We start from the raw sequence: 20525 nt of genomic DNA, 5'->3' as shown, positions 1-20525 counted from the left end.
TTAAAATGATTTTTTTCCAAATGTAAACACTAATATAAAATACCATTACATTTTCAAATATTTATTTTTTAATGTCAGCCTACTAATATTAAACATAAAATATAGACCATAACTACCTACCATACCTCAGGCCAAAATGCATTCTTGCATCTTATATTTAACTTACCAATGTGATGTTTATTTGCTTGCAAGGCTCTCTCCAGGGTAGCAGACAACTGTTGATAAATCTTATGCACAGCCACCTGGATTTCAATTTGAATATTTCTCTTAGCTGCTCTGATCCCATCCTGAATTACATATAAAGATTCATGTTTTATACTCACAATAATAGCTTTTTGCATCAAGAAGTAATAATGTTTATTCCAGGTCTATTCCAGGGCCCTATAGTGGTTTTCTTTTAAATTTATTCTCATTTGTTATATATGACAGCAGAAAGTATTTCGATTCATATTACACATATAGAGCACAATTTTTCATATCTCTGGTTGTACACAACATAGAGTGACACCATTCATGTCTTCATATGTATACTTAGGGTAATGATGTCCATCTCATTCCACCATCTTTCCTACTCCCATGCCCCCTCCCTTCCCCTCCCTCCTCTTTGCCCTATCTAGAGTTTGCCTATTCCTCCCATGCTCCCCCCCCCCATCCTCATTGTGAATCAGCATCCTTATATCAGAGAAAACATTCAGCATTTGGTTTTTGGGGATTGGCTTACTTCACTTAGCATTATATTATCCAATTCCATCCATTTACCTGCAAATGCCATTATTTTATTCTCTTTTAATGATGAGTAATATTCCACTGTGTATACCTTTATTTTGTTTATTTAGTTTTTAAAAAATATTTCTTTTTTGATTGTAATTGGACACAAAACCTTTATTTTATGTATTTTTATGTGGTGCTAAGGATCAAACCCATGGCCGTGCACATGTGGGGCAGGTGCTCTGCCACTAAGCCACAACCCCAGCCCTATTTAGTTTTTAATGTGATGCTGGGGATGGATCCCAGTGCCTCACGCATGCTAGGCAAGCACTCTTTCATGAGCCACAACCCCAGCCCCCCTATAGTGGTTTTAAGTACTTTCAGCATATGAAAGATTTATAATAAATTGAATTAAAAATTTTTTTTTAGTTGTAGATGGACACAATATCTTTTAGTTATTTATTTTTATGTGATGCTGAGGATTGAACCCAGTGTTCCCATGCCTGCAAGGCAAGGGCTCTACCACTGAGCTACAACCTAGCCCTAAATCAAATTTTAAATGCTTGCTAATTCTTTTTTCTTGGTGGGGAAAGGGTACCAGGAATTGAATCCGAGGGCACTTAACCACTGAGCCACAACTCCAGCCCTTTTTATTTTTCACTTAGAGCCTTTCTGAGTTGCTGAGACTAGCCTCAAACTTGCAATCCTCTTGGCTCAGTTGCCTGAGTCACTGAAATTACAGGCATGCACCACCATACCTGGCAGTGCTTGCTAATTCTTGATTCTGTATAATCCTTCTCCTCTCCCATAAAGTAATTTCCCCTCTAAATATGACATAAAGATTACATTTTTAAAAACTATAAAAGGAATCAGAGAAACTAGGTAAAATAATCAGATCTAAAATGTAAACTACTGAAACCCATCTTCCCAAACTCTAACTTCTATCTCAACTTAGATCTAGTTGTTCATAACCCACTTGAATCAAATGTATGAAATATGATATGTCAAGAGCTATGTAATGTTTTGAACAACTAATAAAAAATAAATTAAAAAAAAGATTTATGAAACTGAACCGGGAAAGAACCCGAAAGTACAACAGTAATATGGCTCACTTAATCCCAAACATACTACTTTAACCAATGAGATATTTTAAAAATTTAAAAGATATTTTTAAAATCTCAATTATAAACACCACAAAGTTTCACATTATTAAACTGGCTTTATAAAAAGATAATTAAAATTTGAATACACTGTTAAAGGGTCACCTACCTGATAGTGATGCAAGCGGCCACTTTCTCCTTTGGCTCCTGTGTGTCCAACAGTGCCTAAACCAAAACACCCTGCTAGAAACTGTAATCTCACAGATGTGAGCAGTGTGGACGACTGAAAGCCTGAATTCGACCTGCTTCCTACCAGTGAGATGCTACCTTTTTCCTCCATCCCAGACAACAGAACAAGGATCTGGTGAAGTGCCTCCAAACGAAGCTTGAGGAAAAGAATATATTTTAGAGATTTTTCTTGAATTCAGACATAAAAAAAAAATTGTTTGCCATTGACAACATATTATTTAGCACAAAGAAAAGTCTGACATTTCCTAGGAATAATAATTATTTATTATTATTATTCCATTTATTATTGTTGGTTTTTTCTTTAATTAAGATATCTCTAAAATCTCTATAAACACACTTCAGTATAAAAGAGACTATAAGAGTAGTAGATTTGGGTGGTTGGTTGGTTATTTTGGTGCAAGGATTAAACCCAGGTTTCAAAACTTTAAGGTAGTATTATTAGAATAGGTAAAGTAGATAATAACAAGGTTAATCAGAATGACTATTTCCTCAACTCAAGAATTAGAAGTGTTTCTGAATGATTTCTCTGTGGTTCTCTTGAACTTCTGCCTCTATCTTTCCTACATTGTACTGGACTATCCACCACAGTAATCAATCAGCCTATTCCACTTCTTAAAAGAAAATTTAAAACTCTATTTTGAAATAACTTTAGATTTGCAAAAGAGTTATAAGGATGGTACACGGAATTCCTGTATATCCTTCCCCTTGCTTCCCTATTTCTAATACTCTATATAACTTTGGTACATTTGTCAAAAGTTCAAAATTAATATTGGTATAATACTATTAATTAAAGTACAGACTTTATTTAGACTTCATTCCCCTAATGCCACTTTTCTTTTCCAGAAACCAATCTGAATACCACATTACAATTGGTTGTCATGTCCTCTTAAGATTCTATTAGTCTGTGACACATTTTTTTCCCCCACTTTTTTCTCCTTATTTTTCATGAACTTGACAGTTTGGAAGTACTATTCCTGTATCTTATAGGATGACCCTAAATTTAGCTTTCCCTCATTTTTCATTCATGATTAGACTACAGTTAGGGATTTGGGGGTAAGAAAACCATAGAGTTAAAATGTTCTCATTTTATATTAAGGGTACATGATAGCAATAAGACTTATTTCTCCTGTTAATAATATTTGGGGAGGGTATGGATTGAACCCAGGGGTGCTCTACCACTGAGCCACATTCCCAGACCTTTTATTTTTATTTTGAGATAGGTTCTCACTAAGTTGCTTAAAGGTAAGTTGTTGAGGCTGGCCTCAAATTTGTAATCCTTTTGCCTCAGCCTCCTGAGTTGCAGGGATTACAGGTGTGTGCCACCACATCAAGGCTTGGAGATGTTAATCTTGATTACTTAGTTAAGGAGATATCTTCCAGGTTTCTGCAATATAAAGTTATTTGTTTATTTTCCCACACTTTTTGTTAGAAAAGTCACTAAGTCCAGCCTACCCTCGAGCATGGGGTTGGGGGAATTAATTTCTATCTAGTTGAGGAAGGAATATCAAGAATCTGTGGTCAGTCAAAACCACAAAAATTAATAAATATTTGTGTGAGGGAATAATTTTTGTATCTATGCAAACATTTTGTGTCTCCTTCAAATTTTCCTCACTAATTTTACCAGTTACCAGTGGATTTTGCCTATAACAATTATTATGGGGTTCTAATATAAACTAGAGGTCTAGTTTAAATGGGAACAAATGGGTCAAAAATGGAAGCTATGAGTGGCAGGTCCCTATGGTCACCAGCCAATTTAACCCTAATTTCTAGGAGACCAGTGAAGACTTATGATTACAGTATCTTATTCTAGGAAATGACAACTTAAAAAAATGCACTTTTGTCCAATTCAAAGAAAATATTGGTTTTGGGTTTTTTTGTTTGGTTTTTGTTTTTGTTTTTTTTTTTTTTTTTTTTTTTTTTAAAGTTAAGAAAGGATGTCAAAAGGCTCAGATGAAACATTGGGCATGGTGGGATATACTTATAATCCCAGCAATTGGGAGGCTGAGGTACAAGAATAACAAGGTTGAGGCCAGCCTCAGCAACTTCAAAGATTCTATCTTAAAATAAATAATAAAAAAGACTGTGAAATAGTTTAGGAATACAGTGCCCCTATGTTCAATCCCTAGTACTATTTTAAAAAGAAAAATCTCAGGTGAATGAAAGGGACAGGTAGAAATAGAAGAAGGAAAGTTTTTCCTAGACGTGTACACTTAGTGGTTCAGTAAGTTTCCAGAGTCTCTAATGAAGAGTAAATATCAAAGACTTACTTCCGCCCTTAACTGCTGTTGTTCCATTGCAATGATGGAGGCCTGAGGACTTGTAGACATACTTTCCTCTGGCTCTTTAAAACCTGGGGCATTCCCCACATCTCCACTCACAAAGCTTACAACATTTTCAATCAATGTGTGAACTCCCAAAGACTTGGTAAGGTCAAAATCAGACTCGAAGGAGTAAGAGGAGTTATACAACCAGTCTCTGCTGTGTTTCAGGCGAGCCCAAGAGTCGCTCAGGGATTCCAATTGACTATGCATAGGACCTATAAACAAACGACAAACATGCATCAATGGCACTCAAGTAAAGCATACATTCTGAAACTAGATGAGGGCTGAGTGCTACTACCATACCAACTGGTGAGAAATGGATACTCATGTTTGAATACTTGCATGCATTAAATGAATCTGAGCAAAATGCTTTGGTTAAAAAAAACAACAACAACAAACAAACAAAAACTAGAGCAATGTAAGAAAATAAAGGGAAAGCCCTGTTGATGTACTAGGATTTCTAAAAGCGCTTTAGCAACACGCTGTCACAAGAAAAAGAAAGGCAGAAGCTGCTCTCAAAATGCTTAACTTAAAAGGCTCTGCAGTATTAAACCAGATCAGGAACTATGCACTTAGGACACTGCTGATAAAACCTATTTGAAACAGGATTTCATCTAATTTAACATTATCATTGCACAAGTTAAGACTGCACAAAATATTTACATATCTGCAATGAAACATTACCAAAAAATGAATACAGAAGGGCAAGTAAACTTACACAACAGGGAGATATAAACATCAACCCTTTAGGTTTCGTTAACATAATTGACACTCTCACTAACTAGTCAAGTGCAAGTTGTGAAACTTCTATATAGAGGAAGGAAAGTTTCACAAACAAGAATACATGAGATTTACTATAACATGATACCTATATAAAACTACCAAATGGCATCATAATAGTTGCTAAATATAATACCATAGTTCTGCTAATGGGCATTTTTAAAGCTAAAATCTTTACATTAGAGATCAAAATGTTAACATGTTTGAGCACAAGACCAACTGTCTAAGTCATATGCTAAAATTTGTTTTAAATAAATATGTACAAATGTCCAATTCTTGCATACCTTTGTCTTTAATTAATCTCAGGTACGTGAATTTGATTAATCATAATCTTTGGTTCATTAGATACTCTCATCATTGGTCCATGCATGGCCCACTTTTGTATTTATATATTTATGTATAACACTTGAGAACATAATAACTAGAAAACTGACAGTAACTTGTATCTGTTTCTTCTCCAAAAAAACTTCTCCTCCTTATTTTTTTCCTTTAAGCCTAGGTTTATCATTCTCTTGCTTTTACTGTTTTGAATTTTATTTTTATGTGCTTCTAAGATGAGTATTTACTTTTAGTTTTTTTCCTTGTTAAAAAAACCCCTAAGGTATCATTTTATGTAATCTTTTTGGACATAATCTTTTCATTCAATATAATATTGCTAACATTCATCCAAATTACTCTAGTCAGTTTTCATCTGTTTGAACATAATATCCTATTATGTGAATATACTATATTTCTTTATTAGGAATTCACTTTTAAGCACCCAATAAAATATTTATGACAAAAATTATGTTTGTTACAATACTAGATGCAAAACTTTAGAAAGATGACTACTTAAACACATTAATGCCCAGAGAGAAAATAAACTTACACAATATTGAATGTACAATATTATTTTTGAATTACTGTATTGTCATCCGTTAAATCTTGGAACTTCAATATCAGACACAGAAAATCCTAATAGGGAGCTAATATTATGAAGCAACTATTATATATATCATAGCAGAATTATTTAGACTGGAAAAGAACGTATGGTTTTACTGCCTTCTATGTTTTAGCAAGAATTCTTAAGATTAAAAAAATGTTTAATTTTCAGTTTTACTGAACATAAAAATAACGATTAATCTGAAAATCTTTCCAAAGTACATGTGTTGAAAAGCTTTTCATATAACATAGAAAGGAATAAAAATACAAACAATAATGTCAGAGGTATAATATATTAAAATATTTTTAAGTAAAGCAGAGGCTAATTAAAAAAAAATACTTGTTTTCACTTTTTTTAAGTTTCCCAAATTCAAAAGCAATATTTGTCCTTAGTTTACAAAGGACAGTTTGGGGTCCCTGCAATGAGCTTGTTTTATTAAGTAACAAATTTCAGAATAAAACCTTTTTTTGTTTTCCAGTATTTACAAGATACTTTTCAAAACAAAAACAATGTACAATGAGCTAACATTAGAACCACAAAAGTAAAAGACACCTTTTAAAGATTATCTAGTCAAGTTTTCTCAATCAAGGATACAGGCTAAAAGAAACTGATCTTCTGATAACATTAATTTATTAATTCTATGAAAGACTATTTTTTATATTCTTGGGGGTTTTGTTTTCAAGGATTCAACTAGGAATTCAACCTAGGGGAACTCTACCAGGAGCTATGTCCTGGAACCCTCCTCCCTGGCCATTTTTGGATATAGGGTCTCACTAAATTGCTTCCTGTCCTTGAACTTGAGATTCTCCTGCCTCAGCCTCCTGAATAGCTGGAATTACAGGCATGCACCACTGTGCCTGACTTATATTCCTATTATTAACCAACTCACTCACCCATGAAAACTCTAATTGCTTAGCTCCATAAAGGTTCAATGGATCTACCAATAGTGAATTGCTTTTGTATATACCAAAACATTCTATGGAATAGCTGACTGTACCCCAAACTAAATCTGCTCTGCACTTTAAAACAGGGGTCAGCAAACATTTTCTGTAAGAGGTCAGATATTAAACATTTTAGGCTTTGTGGGCTCACAAAGGTCTCTGCCTTAACTATTCAACTCTGCCCTTGCAATGTGAAAGCAATCACAGATAACACATAAACAAATGACTATTATATGTCCCTGGATTACAAAAACAGGTGAAAGGCCAGACTTGATCTACTAGCTATAGTTTGCCGGCCCCTAATTCAGAGAATAAAATTTATTAGGTGTATAACTCAAGTAAAGCACTGTATGAATAAAATATAAGAAAGACAGGAAATACACCATAAAAAAGCATTAGGATAAAGAAAACAATTCTCACCAAAATATTGAGTCTGACATTGAAAATACTCTGAAACACAAAAATTTAGAAGCATGGAAATGGTAAAGAATTTTAATCTTAAAAAAAGCATAATAATGTAGTAATTTACTATTTTGTCTGAATATAGAAAATATTATATCTGAAAGCATATCAAAAACTTCTACACAGTAATTGAGACTAAGCCCAATTCTTACTTAATATTAATTCAGAGTCTACATGAAAATATGAGGTCCAACAAGAAATTTTTTAGATTGTTTACTTGTCCTTACAACTTTGGTTCTTAAATGGAATTTTCAAAATGAACATGGCAGAGCTGCAATACATACTTTATAAATCATAAAATATGTAGGCAAGCTAAAAGGGGAAAAAAATTAAACATGCCATCATGTACTTGCTTGAAGATCTTCTTTTTTCTGGGGCTCAACTGGCCAAAAAGGAGTAAATACACTACCATACAAGAATCAGAAAACAAAAGGAGAAATTTGATACAGGAGATAATATTTACATTTGCTCTTCTTTAGATAATCTAATTTGAAATGCACAGATAAAACAGCATTTCACCCATAAATGTTTTTACCATGAAACACGCATGTTGATAAACGTTTCTAGTATTATTTCAGCAATAAAATCTTAACACTATTATATTTATATATTTAAAGACCTGGGGGAAAATCAAACCATACTTTAACTTAGAAGATTTCTAATAATGTTTAAATTATTGCTTTGATATCCCAGCATTTTTCATTTCACAGCATCAGCTTAAGTATGAAAACTAAAATCAAGTATCTGCATAAAGGTACTGTCTTTCTGTGAAGAAGCAACTCAGTTTTGCTCAACAGCAGTAATTCTCTTAAGTATTTATTAGATTACCAAATACCAACATAGTCTGTCAAATTTTTTCAATAACATTGATAGCTTTTATGAAAATTAAATTGTCCTCATTGGTCTGAAACTCCTGGGCTTCAAGCCATCCTCCTGTCTCAGATAGCTGGAACTATGGGCACCTGGCCTAGAATTTAGTGTTGATGCCTCTAAAAAGCTGATCAAGGTCACCAAGCTGAAAGTATTTGCTCACATTGCTCTGCTGCTTTCTACCACATTTGCTTTCTTGGATGATAAGCTAGCTGGAGTAAGAGGTAAAAAAGGAGGTAATCATGGATTAATAACACAAATTTTAGTATCCCCAATGCCAAATACTGAGAATGTCCATATATCCTTTCAAGGAGTTTTTTAGAGGCATGATAAGAGCAGCTGAAAACATTCATATAAGCACTATCATTATACACCCATTGAATTTCAGTAAACAACATACAATTAAACCTTGTCATCTCCTATTCCTTTTATCAGTCTTTTAGTTAAGTTGGGACCACTGAAATTAATAAATACAGAAGTTATGTGAAGAAAAAATTGTACATTTCTTCCTCAAAATATTGAAAGAATTCTCACTTGGCCAGTTATCTGTCCTTCATGGCTCACATAAGAATTAGAACACCTAACAATTTGGCCCCAGTTTTAAGACTTGGCAGGTTCATTTGCTCAAAGAAAAATAGAATGATTTATTTTACCACCATTTAAAGCAAAACAAACAAACAAACATGAAAAACACAAAATCAAAAACAAACTACTGTGGCCAAAGGGCAATTATTAAATATACAAGATTTTAAAAATTCCTTTGAAAGTATAGCCTTCTAAATGTATTTTCAATGTTTTTTTAAAAGAAAAAAGTTCATTATAGGACTGGGGTTGTAGCTCAGTGGTGGAGTACCTGCTTAGCATGTATGAAGCACTGTGCTGAGAGCCATAGCTAAGTCAGAATGACGCATGGCAATTTCCTTGTCAGCCTTCCCCATGTTGCTTAGAGGGAGGACTCTCCATTGTGGAAATGGGCTTGTTTGAGTAAGGTGACCCTGCTCAAGGACCAGGGTGGATCCGGGTTTAGGGAGGATCCTGCTGGATTAGGGTGGGTCCAGGTTTAGGGTGTATCCTGCTGGGAATAGGGAGTATCCTACTGCCTCAGGCGCCCGCCCGCTCCTTGAGTTCTTGCGCCCACTCCTTGAGTTCTCCTGGGATTCAGAGAGTATTTGGGATGCAGAGTACGTGTGGATTTCCCCAGAACGTGCATGTAGAGTGCTGGTGAGAGTTCGGGAATAAAGAATTGCTGTTTGAATCTACAAGGCTGTGAGTGGCTCGTGATTTTGTGCCCAGCCAGACTGCAGCAGCACTGGGTTCAATTCTCAGCACCACATATAATAAATAAATACAATAAAGGTCTTCAATAACAACAAAAAAAATTTGAGGCTGGGGATATGGCTCAAGTGGTAGCACGCTTGCCTGGCATGCATGAGGCACTGGGTTCGATCCTCAGCACAACATAAAAATAAAATAAAGATATTGAGTTCATCTAAAACTAAAAATTAAACATTAAAAAAAGAAATTCATTATAATAAGAAAAAGAAAAGGTACAGTGTACATTTTCATTGTTTAATCTATAAATTCTAGGGTTCTATAAAATTGAAAAGTAACTATTTTTATTAACCTTCCTAAAATAGCGCTTCTACTTTTACCTGTCCTTAGATCAAAATCATCAGCAAAATTTTTCTGGAGGAATATTAAAATGGGATGATTATTACAATAAATTGGTATTACATTAAGTGATATAGTGAAAATATACAGTTTGCCTCTCCATTATAACTTTCTAAATGGGTATTTAAGAGAAACAAAACAAAACAAAACCTTTCCATGAGGTCCTCTATTTGCTTTTTTGTTTTCAGCAAAATCAAATCAAATTCCAACAGGTTAATAGGTACTAATACCACCTTGAGCTTTGTGAAGAAGATGGACTTAATTAAATGAATTAATGAAATTAATGACTTAATTTATGTATATCTATTTAGAACTACAATGAGGTTATATATAGTTTTAGGATAATTGTTTAGAGATGGGAACAGGCAGAAACTCTAGGACAGTAGTTTAAAATGTTATATTCCCTCCTCCTAAGTTATCCACACTCAAATTACTTAGGCTACTCTGAAGATAAAGATGCTACTTTGCAGGGCCTAGGGCTATAGCTCAGAGGCAGAGCACTTGCCTAGCACAAGTGAAGCACTGGGTTCAATCCTCACCAGTGCTACATAAAAAATTTTTAAAAAATAATAGTATTCTACAACAAAAAACATTTTTTAAAAAGATGCCAATTTGCTTATTCAAAAGATATCATGTTGCTACATGCCAATACGGTTAACAGGGATTAAATCTCAAATTTATATTTCAATAATCATTATAAAGGTTCAAGAACAAAGAATAATTGTAGCCCATAGACTTCTACTTATAGGTATAAATAACAGGGCACTCTTATTAAATTACAGGTTAGATCCCTTATGGTAGTTAGCAAGTCTGCAACCATTTTCTCTCTACTATCAAATAGTATGGATTTATAACTAACATGGAATTTTTAGCAACAGTCACCTGAGCTAAACTAAATTAGAAAAGGTTGTTTCAAAAATTTAATTCCCAAATCAAGTGAACTGACAATTTTCATAGTTAAAAAAATAATAAAGTGGGTATTGTACGTTACATTAATATAATTTCTCTGTAATTAAAAATACTTTGTGGGCTGGGATTGTGACTCAGTAGTAGAGCGCTCGCCTAGCCCAGGCGAGACCCGGGTTCGATCCTCAGCACCACATAAAAATAGAGGCATTGTGTTGTGTCCGTCTACATCTAAAAAATAAATAAATAAGTATTAAAATTTTTTAAAAAAATACTTTGTGATCTTTTTTAGAAACCCAGGAGCTTTAATATGTTACAATCTCAGACTAGCACCAGCTTTGATTCTTACTATTCCTAACATTTTAGAAAAATCATTCTCTGTATTATAGTTGGAATTAAATATAAAATATTGCCCAATTTTAGTCTACAGAAGTAACATCTCTTCTTCTAAGTTACATATACAAAAGAGAAGAAAATCATTAGTTTCTTTCCCTCATTCCTCAGTTTTCCTTCATTTCTCTTTTACTTTTCTTCCCCCCTCCCCCCACCACTATGGGGAAGAAACACAAATTATTTAATATCATGGAAAACATGTTTTCTTCATTAGCTTTTAGAAAACTGCCACTTGTGGCAAATTTTAACATTTCACATTTTCACAACCACAGTATAAACAATTTTAAGAGTCGTAGCTAACAGAAAATAATACTTAAGAGAGCTTTTAGTTATCCTCAGATTTATATTATCTAAAACTCTGTTCTTTTGCTCTATTTGCTTATATGAGTTAACAATGTCATCAAGATAAGAATTTCAAGAATTTCTTCTTGATAACACTAAAAGTTGTTCCTTGTGGTAAAGTTACTTTCTTTTTTTTTGACTCATCAGTTAATCTATTATATGCTTTAAATTAAGAAGCCAAAAGAGAAAAAACTAGAAACTTTCTGTTTGCATTGTGAAAGGGGCAAAGAGTAGTCCTGTAACACCATTTAAATTACAGCAATACTGAACAAATTATATTGTTCTATCACGTGCAAGTATGAACATGTAACAACAAATGCCACTATTATGTATAATTATAATGCACCAATAAAAATATTAAAAATTAAGCTATACAAACTATCACTAAGTTAAAACATGTGAAATTATGTACATGCTGTTTATGGAATTCCTAAGGACTTTTTAAAAGTGCATTTTTTTTGCAAAGTGCATGAAGATGTTAGAAGGACATATATTTAAAGAAAATGGTCTTCATTTTAACTCTTCTGAAAAAATGATTCTAAATTATTTTTTGGCAATTACATTTCAAGGACAATTAAATCTAAATACATCAGATATAAAAACAGCCATCTACTTTAATCAGATTTTAATGGTTTTTTCTTAATGCTTACCTCTTTTTCTATGAGATGATGCCAAATCCAAATCAACATTTCGTCTGCCACTCTATTAAAAATAAAAAATAAATATATTTTAGGTGTGAAAAGCATTTTAAGATTTAATAAATTACGAGAATAATACATATGTATGTGTTACACCTACATATATAATTATAGCAATGTTCAATTATTCACGAATCAAGTCAGACTAACAGATGGTCTCTAAATACCCACCATAATCAGCTGTAAGAAAGCACAAGCACATAATATCTCAGATACTAACTCAAAAAAAATCAAGGTGCATATTAATTAGCAGAAGTTTTTCTGTTGTTACAGTTTTTTGGAATCTTTGTCTTTCCTCTTTCAGTCATTGTATCATCTTATTAATACTCTCTAGTTACCTAAAGTCCCTACAGCAAAACCTTTTTATAAAATTATACTTTCCTTTCCTTTCTTTTTAAAACTTTCATTAGTCTTGGCTATGTTTTTAAAGACTATCTGATTAATCCATACTAACATAAAAATACATAGTCCTAAGCATCTGGTAGTATTTTAGAAGATTTTAAAATATTTTTTTAAACCTGATAAAATAGAAAAATCTCAAATTGGTGAAAATGCTGACACAGCTTAATACAACAGTAAAAGCTTTCAGGAAGAAGTATATTTCTGTGTGCCTGGTGGTGGAGGATATAAAACATCTGTCTACTCTGTCCACATACTTAGCTAATCAAATATATGTTTAAGTTTATGCATCTGACATTATGATCTTAGCAATTTTAATTGTACTCTCACACAATCAGAAAAGTTGGTGTCAAAGAAGTAAATCTATAGAAGTGACAAAACAGATCCATTTGGGAAATTTCATTATAGGAAATCTTCACTTGTCATACATACAGATACATGTATCCCATGTGTAGATAAAACACATTTTGTTATTACTCACATGTCTACATATACACCAACAGAAATAAACATATTCTCATTTCATGGTGGATAAACCAAATAGCTCCTGAAGGCATCATGGTGTCATGAAATAAAATATTTTCCTCACATAGTACCTTTGCTCTAGAAGAACTCAAGCCTGGGCCTCAAAACCAGAAATAACAGTTTCTCTTGAACAAGTGGGTTGGTTTTATCTTTTAGACAGTGTGGATCATTTACCATGTTATGGTTTTTTTTGTTGTTGTTTGGTAGCATACCTTGAGCAGAACACCATACCATGTGTGCTGAAATATGCAAATCTTATCTAGGCCTTTATTTTTTTTTCTGGCTAGCCTTTTTTATTTTAAAGCCCTAATTTATTCACCTAATCTATCCTTTTATAAAATATTTCTTATATGCTTCTTCTTTTTCTTTTCCCCCTTCTTTTTTTGGTACTGGAGATTGAACCCAGGGACACTTTACTATTGAGCTAAATCCCCAGGCCTTTTCATTCTTTATTTTGAGAAAGAGTCTCACTAAGTTGCTGAGGTCCTTGATAATTTGCTGAGGCTGGCCTCAAACTTGTAAGTCTCCTGTCTCAGCCTCCAGAGTTCCTGGGATTACAGATAATTGTCACCATGCCCAGCTCTTATATGCTAAATTAAATCCTTTGAGACATGAGGGACTTAGGTAACAGATTAGATGGTATAATAAGAAACGATGATAAGAATGATCTCTGTCAATCAAATGGTTTGATATTCTCTATTTACTAAGGAAAATAGATAAATTTATATAATACAATTTAGAAAAGAGAGTTAATGCAGTTTCAGCATTGAACTGCTTAACTTCAGTCATTTAAAAAATCATTTCATTCACTAACAATTCAGAGTAAACAAGGTACTGGCTAACAGTAAACTGGTTATCAAAAATAAAAATGTTAATCTTACAAAACCTTATATAGTATTAGAAGGATAATATATATCGTGCCCTTAGTGCTTGCTCTACTCATCTTCCCCAGCCTTTTGGAAGCTGAATTCAGCCCGGATCTCCCTTTATCTGCAATGGAATCTGTTCTCCCTCTAGTTCTTGACTTTTTTCATTTCTGTGGCATTCATTTTTTAATTATTCCATTCACAAATTAATCTGTGTGTGTGTGTGTGTGCACAAACGCACGCACGCATGCACACCCACACACACAGTGCTGGGGACTGAACCCAGGGCCTTGTGCATTCGAGGCAACCACTCTACCAACTGAGCTATATCCCCAGCCCAAATCAATCTTTTTTTAAAATATTGTTATTAATCATTTTGAAAGTTTTTAAAAAACTAAATGAACAACAAAAAAAAAAACCTAAAGAACAATCAGCAATTAAATCTAGCTCAAGCCTCCTACATTGATATTTCTTCCCTAATTTAAAATTTTAAAATGTTTAAATTGTATTACTGAACTTATTCTTCACAACAGCACAGTTGAGGCAAGTATACAAGGTGGTACTATTCCACCTTTCAAAGATAAAGAAACTCAAATGTTAAATGTCTTGCCAAGGTCAAAGTCCATAGCATGGTCTATTTTTTAATACCTTTATTTTATTTATTTATCTTTATGTGGTGTTGAGATCGAACCCAGGATCTCATGCATGCTAGGCAAGTGCTCTACCACTGAGCTACAACCCCAGCCTACATAGTCTATTTTAAGTCAGATTTCATTGTTTGTTTCCAAAAAGCATATCACTTCAACTATACCCATTCTCCTTTATTTTTCATTTCAGTTCAAATACACTAATGATCATGTATAATATGTAAAGCACAATGTAGGAAATAACAAAGGCAAAACATAAAACATAAAAAAAACCCTAGTCCTTCTAGAGGGTTTATTAATACTCTATAAGTAAGTCCTACATGAGAAAATTGTTAATGGCTTATTAGAGGTCCTAACAAACTGTCATGGAAGTACTACAGAGTCACTGTGAGTAATTTGGGAAAAAGTTTACTGACCAGTTGACATTTTAGCCAGTCCTTAAGTGAGAGGCAGGACTTTACAAGGAAACTTAGAAGACATTTAAGGCAAGTGGTACTTGGGCAGAGGCTCAAGAGATACATTTGGGGTCTGGCAGATGAATTGTTGTGGCAAAAGTGCAGATTACTACAGGGTAAAACTGGCTCCAAAAGAAAGCAGATGGTGTTTCCAGAATCTCTGATTTCTAGGTAGATAGTACAGAGTCACTTAAAGTTTGAGTAGAAAGATAGTACACAAGTAAGGGTTCTGCTGCTGTTGCTGGTGGTATGTGTTTTCAAAAACTCTATCTTAGGTAGCAGTGTCTAAGGAAAGACTAGAAAAAGCAAGATCAGTGTGAGAACTCCTATTCAGAAAAAGGGTAAAAAGAACCTGAAATAATGAAGACAAAAGATTTAATGGACACAGAAATTTGCCAAAACAGATTAGTATATAATTCATAAATTCAAAGACTATTTCCTAACTCCCTACTATGTGTCAGGCACTATTGCAGATGGTTGGGATCCAGCAGCAAATAAAACTGCAAAAAAAAAAAAAAAAAAAAAAGTCCGTCCTTGAAGAGCTTATATCCTAGTATAGGCTAACAGAAACTGCTCAATGAATATAAAAAGTAAAAACTGAGAAAGACAAGGGAGACAGGGAGTGAGTATATGAAAGGGAGGGAAAACTACCATTTTAAATAGGGTAAGGTGCACTGAAGAATAACATTAAGAAGAAAGCAAGAGAATTAGCTGCAGAGACAATAATTCCAGCCAGAAGACAAAAGTCACATAAAGACACAAAAGAGGAACTTGTGCAGTATGTTCATGGAATGTCCAAGAGTCCAAGGTGGCAGAAGGAGAGTCATCAAGAAAGAGGGAAGCCAAAGAGAAGATCAGAGGTAGTGGGGTCAGATCACACAGAGCCTTGTAGGACCCTGTAAGGACTTGGATTTATACTCTAAGAAAAAGTGAAGACATTGCAGAATTTTGATCAGAGAAGTGATATGATCTATGTTTTAAAATACACACAAGGATGGGTGACTCAATAACGAGATTGACAAGATTGGAAAAATAAATGAAAGATGTAGAATCTCACTATATCACAAGACAAGGAATACAAAGTGGGTACACAGAGATATCATGGGGATGACAAATAAAAACATCATAATAAAAATGAAACTTGCTTGAATACACTCTTCAACTGTCTTCAGATAAGGACTCTTTGATTAAGACACATTGTCATAATATATAACACACACTAATATCTTCAAGATATTAAAATCCAGAAAGGTCACAGCACATAGAAAATCACACATAAGGCAGAGGAACAGACAAATGAAAATCCAACTATCAACTCCAAGTCCAAAGCTCCTTAAATGTAAGCAATTTTTAAAAGTTTCACTTTATTATTTAATCAGTCACATTATAGCATATCTTTATCCTACTTCCCACCTTTTATGTAAATCAACATGTTACTTGATTAATATTAATCTAAATTAATATTAATTAATTTAGTTCATGTCCAGAAGCTTTTCTGATAAGCAGCTGATATCTACCAAAAATAAAATTTAAGTAGAGGAGTTATAAACAGATTTTCTTATTAAATATATTATTATAGTGAAATGTGGAAGAGGAACACAAGACAAGAGGTAGGCAACCAATTTAGAGTCTTCTGCACATGTCCAGCAAAAAAAATAAAAATAAAAAATAAAGAAACTTTGAGACAGAGCAGTGCTAAGAGGGAAGAAGAGGACATTACTGGAAATATTAAGGGTAAATTTTTCAAGACTACTCTGAGTTGGAAGCTGGGAATGATAAGATCAAGAGATATGAAAAAGGGCTGGGGATGTGGCTCAAGTGGTAGCGCGCTCGTGGCTCAAGTGGTAGCGCGCTCACCTGGCATGTGCGGCCCGGGTTCGATCCTCAGCACCACGTACAAACAAAGATGTTGTGTCCGCCGAAAACTAAAAAATAAACATTAAAAAATTCTCTCTCTCTCTCTCTCTTTAAAAAAAAAAAAAGAGATATGAAAAAGAAGAGTCAAGGATGATCCCAGATTTCCAGCCTAGGTAATAAGCAGTATCAACTAGTAAAATAGGGAATGTGAGAGAGGCAGCTTTGCAAAAAAGATGAATTCACTTTTGAACAGGGTAAGTTGAGGTAGCCTGATACATTCAGTGGAATGCCCATCAAAGTCAAATGTATGAGCCTAGAGCTAAGGAAAGTCTTAAGAAGTCAGGACTAAAGACAAAAATCATTAATATATAGGTGGTAAATATTTATGCAATATAGTTAATCGCATTTCTATTAAACTTTTTTAAAAAAACTTTTTATATATCTAATATAAACACAAATTAATCTTTAAAAAAGCCTTGTGGATCTATACATTGAAAACAAAAATCCTTCTTCACTTAATCTATACCTACCAGTGCATAACTCTCTTCATCTGATTCAGGCTGCGACAAATCAGATTCACTCCTCGATTTGATCAGTCTATAATTTGGACTTGCATGGACTAGCCGGCTCTCTGCAGTCAGACTTTCACTCCTGTCTCACATGCAAAAGAAAAGTTTTTTGATATGGAACTGTCAGTGAACATAAAATTGAATGAATTGACAGCATAGAGATATTAAACACACATACAAGTGAGAAGTAGTTATGTCTGCTGGTGGGAAATCCTGACTCTTGTCTAAACACAAAGCCCTTACCAATTATATCAATTGTAATAATTTGCATGACACTAAATTATAGAGATGCAAATAAGTTTGTATGGTTTTCAACTCCTGTTACTCATATACATGAAAACTTATGCTTCCTCATTTAATCAGAAATTTATATTTTATACTGAACCAGTATCACTATTTAGGTTACTTTAAAGTAATCTTAGTCAATTTGTATTTCCTCTTTCATGTCTTTAATTTCAGAACACTGTAACTTTGAGAATAAACCATTTTGATGTGTAGAATAACAAAGGGAAGAATGTGATGTTTTAAGTTTTTAGTTAGTCCCACCTGGTCATAAGTCCACCCCCTTCAGAGGCACTGGTAGAGGGCTGCTGCAACTGTCCTTCTTCCCTTCGCTTCTGAAGCTCATCAATGACAGGACTTACTCCTAATATTAACAGGGCACACCGGTGGATCACAGAGTTGCAGGCAGCAGTATACACATCCTGACCCTCAGGAAGGTCTGTGCTGACCCTTCGCTCTTGCTGAGACTGAGGAGGTGGATCATCAACTCGAGCCCCAGACCCTGCCCCACTGTTCATTCTATCTCGGTCTCGGCTACGAGCTACTTCACGGGCTGAGAGGAAACACTGAAAGATTTCTGTAACATGCAACACAAAAACAAGGTCTTAACACATGGGAGACAAGAGCAAAGAAAATAACAACAAAAATAGTCAAAAAGTTTGGACCAAAAACTTACTGAAAGAGGGAAAAATTATTTTTAGACATTAAATACAGCATAGTAACTTAAAGTTAAGTAAAAAAATATATTAAACATTACATTTTTCATCAAAATTAAATAAGAAATGTTCATGTTTTCATACAACTTAGTTAAGTACAGGAAAAAGTAAGGTACATGCTATCTTAAAACACGCCAAATAGGTATATTGATTATTGTAAGTTGAAATCACTTAAGGAACTATAAATTCAGAAGAGGCCGTTTGGCAGGTCTTTTCCTATATGCAGAAAGCCATGTAGAGTAGAGTCTTTTGGAAGAGATGCCCTTTACATACCAAGGCCAGACAATAGTCCTAATTAGAAGAGACTGATAATTGGATCTGCAAAGAATCTGAACAAGCAAACTCTTTGAAGTAATCCTTGTCTTCCATTAGCTTCTGCAATCCCTACCTCCTCTAGTATCTCTTAGTAAAGTCTCCAGAATTTACTCCCCCAGTCCAGATGTCATTTTTGTCTTAGTTCCTTTATAATGTATTTTTCTTAGTTTCAAAAGTATAAAAGCATCAGCTTTGGTAATTTTTTTAAGACTTCACACTCTTATGAAGATACCCATGAACATGTAAAACCAATAAAACTTATATGCTTTTCTATTGTTAATCAGCTGTTGTATTAACCTAATTCCTAGTTCCAGTAAAAAAGAGTCAATGTAAGTGGCTTTCAAAGTGTGTCCCAGAACAGCAGCAGCAGCAGCATCTGGGCACTTGTTTGGAATGCAAATTATCAGGCCCACCCCTTATCTCCTAAGTCAGAAATTCTAGGAGTAGAACCCAGCAATCTGTTTTAAAAAGTCCTCCCACTGATTTTAAAGTCCATTAAAGCCCGTGAAGCACTAGCTTAGCTTAAAACAAGTGATTATTCTGTTCTGACTTTGGAATGAAAAACCTCAGGTTACAAAGGAAATGGGGAAAAAAATTAAATAATATAAAAAACTTCCTCTCCTTCCAAAGTTCACATAATGCCTTATATCTACATTTTTGCTGTATCTTAAACACTTAAATAAGTGCAACTGCATGGGTCTTTGCTGAAACAGTCTGGTTATGATACATGGGCAAGATTGCCTCCAGAATCCGATGGTATCACCCAGAAAGGTCCATCTGATAATACCAGCCCTTCCCCAATTCACAAGTGTAAAATGCTATGAAGCTTAACAAGATTCCAATGCAGTGGCAGGTATTTCATTCCACAATAACTAATTTTTTTTTTTTTTTTTTTGCTCAAATTTAGTGTAAAAGTAGTATTCTTAATGGGGACTCCAGGCAGAAAAGTTAGTAAAATACTAGATTCACCTGTTGTTATGGAAGTACAAACTTAAAAAATGGATCTGTGTATAGATATAGATATAGATATAGATATATTCTGACAACATTTTCTTTATGTTGCTGAAAGTCCTTTACTTCTATAAAAATCAAAGCAACAAATCCTCCCAGAATCCAGAGCAAGAAATCAGTGAAAGTAGTTAAAAGTCACTAGAATTTTGGGCAGATTTGATTCTTACTCCAGTTACTACTAACTGTGGCCCTAGGTACATAATTTTGTCTCCTTAAACCACAGTTCACCTATCTTTAGAATGGAGTAATACTAGAACTTATCTCATAAAACTGTTGTGAGAATTGAATTAATGTACATGACCCAGTACATTAAAAATCATAGCTAGTTTTAAAAATTACTCCTCCGGTAACTATTACACACTCTTTTATTGTAATTGAGGGTTGTGCTTTGTTATTATTATGTTTTCCTCTTTGGCCTTTGCTTCCAAGAATTTTACACTAAGTTTTAAGTTCAACTGCAAAAGTTCCTTCAACTTAGATTTTTAAAATATAATTATTCTCCCTCACTATCTCCAAACTC

General features: G+C 33.9%; 1 protein-coding gene across 6 annotated transcripts in view; it reads right to left on the bottom strand.

The window, feature by feature from the left end:
• HERC1 (HECT and RLD domain containing E3 ubiquitin protein ligase family member 1) overlaps positions 1 to 20525 on the bottom strand; it is a 189991-nt gene that overhangs the window by 79846 nt on the left and 89620 nt on the right. For all 6 annotated transcript variants that reach the window (XM_081288631.1, XM_081288634.1, XM_081288635.1 and 3 more), the window contains exons 23-28: positions 18228 to 18540; positions 17643 to 17763; positions 12316 to 12367; positions 4325 to 4593; positions 1978 to 2193; positions 167 to 287 (exon numbers count right to left, since the gene is read on the bottom strand). In XM_081288631.1, the coding sequence (XP_081144757.1) occupies positions 167 to 287; positions 1978 to 2193; positions 4325 to 4593; positions 12316 to 12367; positions 17643 to 17763; positions 18228 to 18540 (1092 nt within the window). The remainder of the gene's footprint in view (positions 1 to 166; positions 288 to 1977; positions 2194 to 4324; positions 4594 to 12315; positions 12368 to 17642; positions 17764 to 18227; positions 18541 to 20525) is intronic.

The sequence above is a fragment of the Spermophilus citellus genome, assembly GCF_964194105.1.
Source record: "Spermophilus citellus genome assembly, chromosome: 4".
In the NCBI taxonomy this organism is placed as follows: domain Eukaryota; kingdom Metazoa; phylum Chordata; class Mammalia; order Rodentia; family Sciuridae; genus Spermophilus; species Spermophilus citellus.
Note: the sequence above shows the minus strand (reverse complement) of the source record. Positions and strands in the feature narration are given on the sequence as shown.